Source organism: Pygoscelis adeliae, unplaced genomic scaffold, assembly GCF_000699105.1.
Source record: "Pygoscelis adeliae isolate BGI_AS28 unplaced genomic scaffold, ASM69910v1 Scaffold977, whole genome shotgun sequence".
NCBI lineage: Eukaryota > Metazoa > Chordata > Aves > Sphenisciformes > Spheniscidae > Pygoscelis > Pygoscelis adeliae.
Genome location: NW_008825130.1, coordinates 14,089 through 14,391, shown reverse-complemented (window position 1 = coordinate 14,391; position 303 = coordinate 14,089). Strand labels below are relative to the sequence as shown.

At 70.3% G+C, this 303-nt stretch overlaps 1 protein-coding gene across 1 annotated transcript in view; it reads left to right on the top strand.

The window, feature by feature from the left end:
• Nucleotides 1–10: 10 nt before the first annotated feature.
• TUBG1 (tubulin, gamma 1) overlaps nucleotides 11–303 on the top strand; it is a gene marked incomplete at its 5' end in the record, with an annotated part of 7,667 nt that continues 7,374 nt past the window's right edge. The window contains one exon of the mRNA XM_009328275.1: nucleotides 11–127. Coding sequence (XP_009326550.1) covers nucleotides 11–127 — 117 coding nt within the window. The remainder of the gene's footprint in view (nucleotides 128–303) is intronic.

Sequence of the window (303 nt, the reverse complement as noted above, 5' to 3'; positions counted from 1 at the left end):
TGCTCCCCCCGCAGTCGGGTTCGAGTTCTGGAAGCAGCTCTGCGCCGAGCACGGCATCAGCCCCGAGGGCATCGTGGAGGAGTTCGCCACCGAGGGCACCGACCGCAAGGACGTCTTCTTCTACCAGGTACTGCCGGGCGCTGCCCCGGCCCGGGGGCCGGCCCCTGCCTGCTCTGGAACGTGGAGTGGGCACGCTGTGCCACGGGACGCGCCTTCCCTCGTCACTGGGTTGATCCATGCCCAGACGAATGCAGGCCGGGCTGTCTGTGTCTGCCTCGGCTCCCCCCAGCACCACCCCCGCCC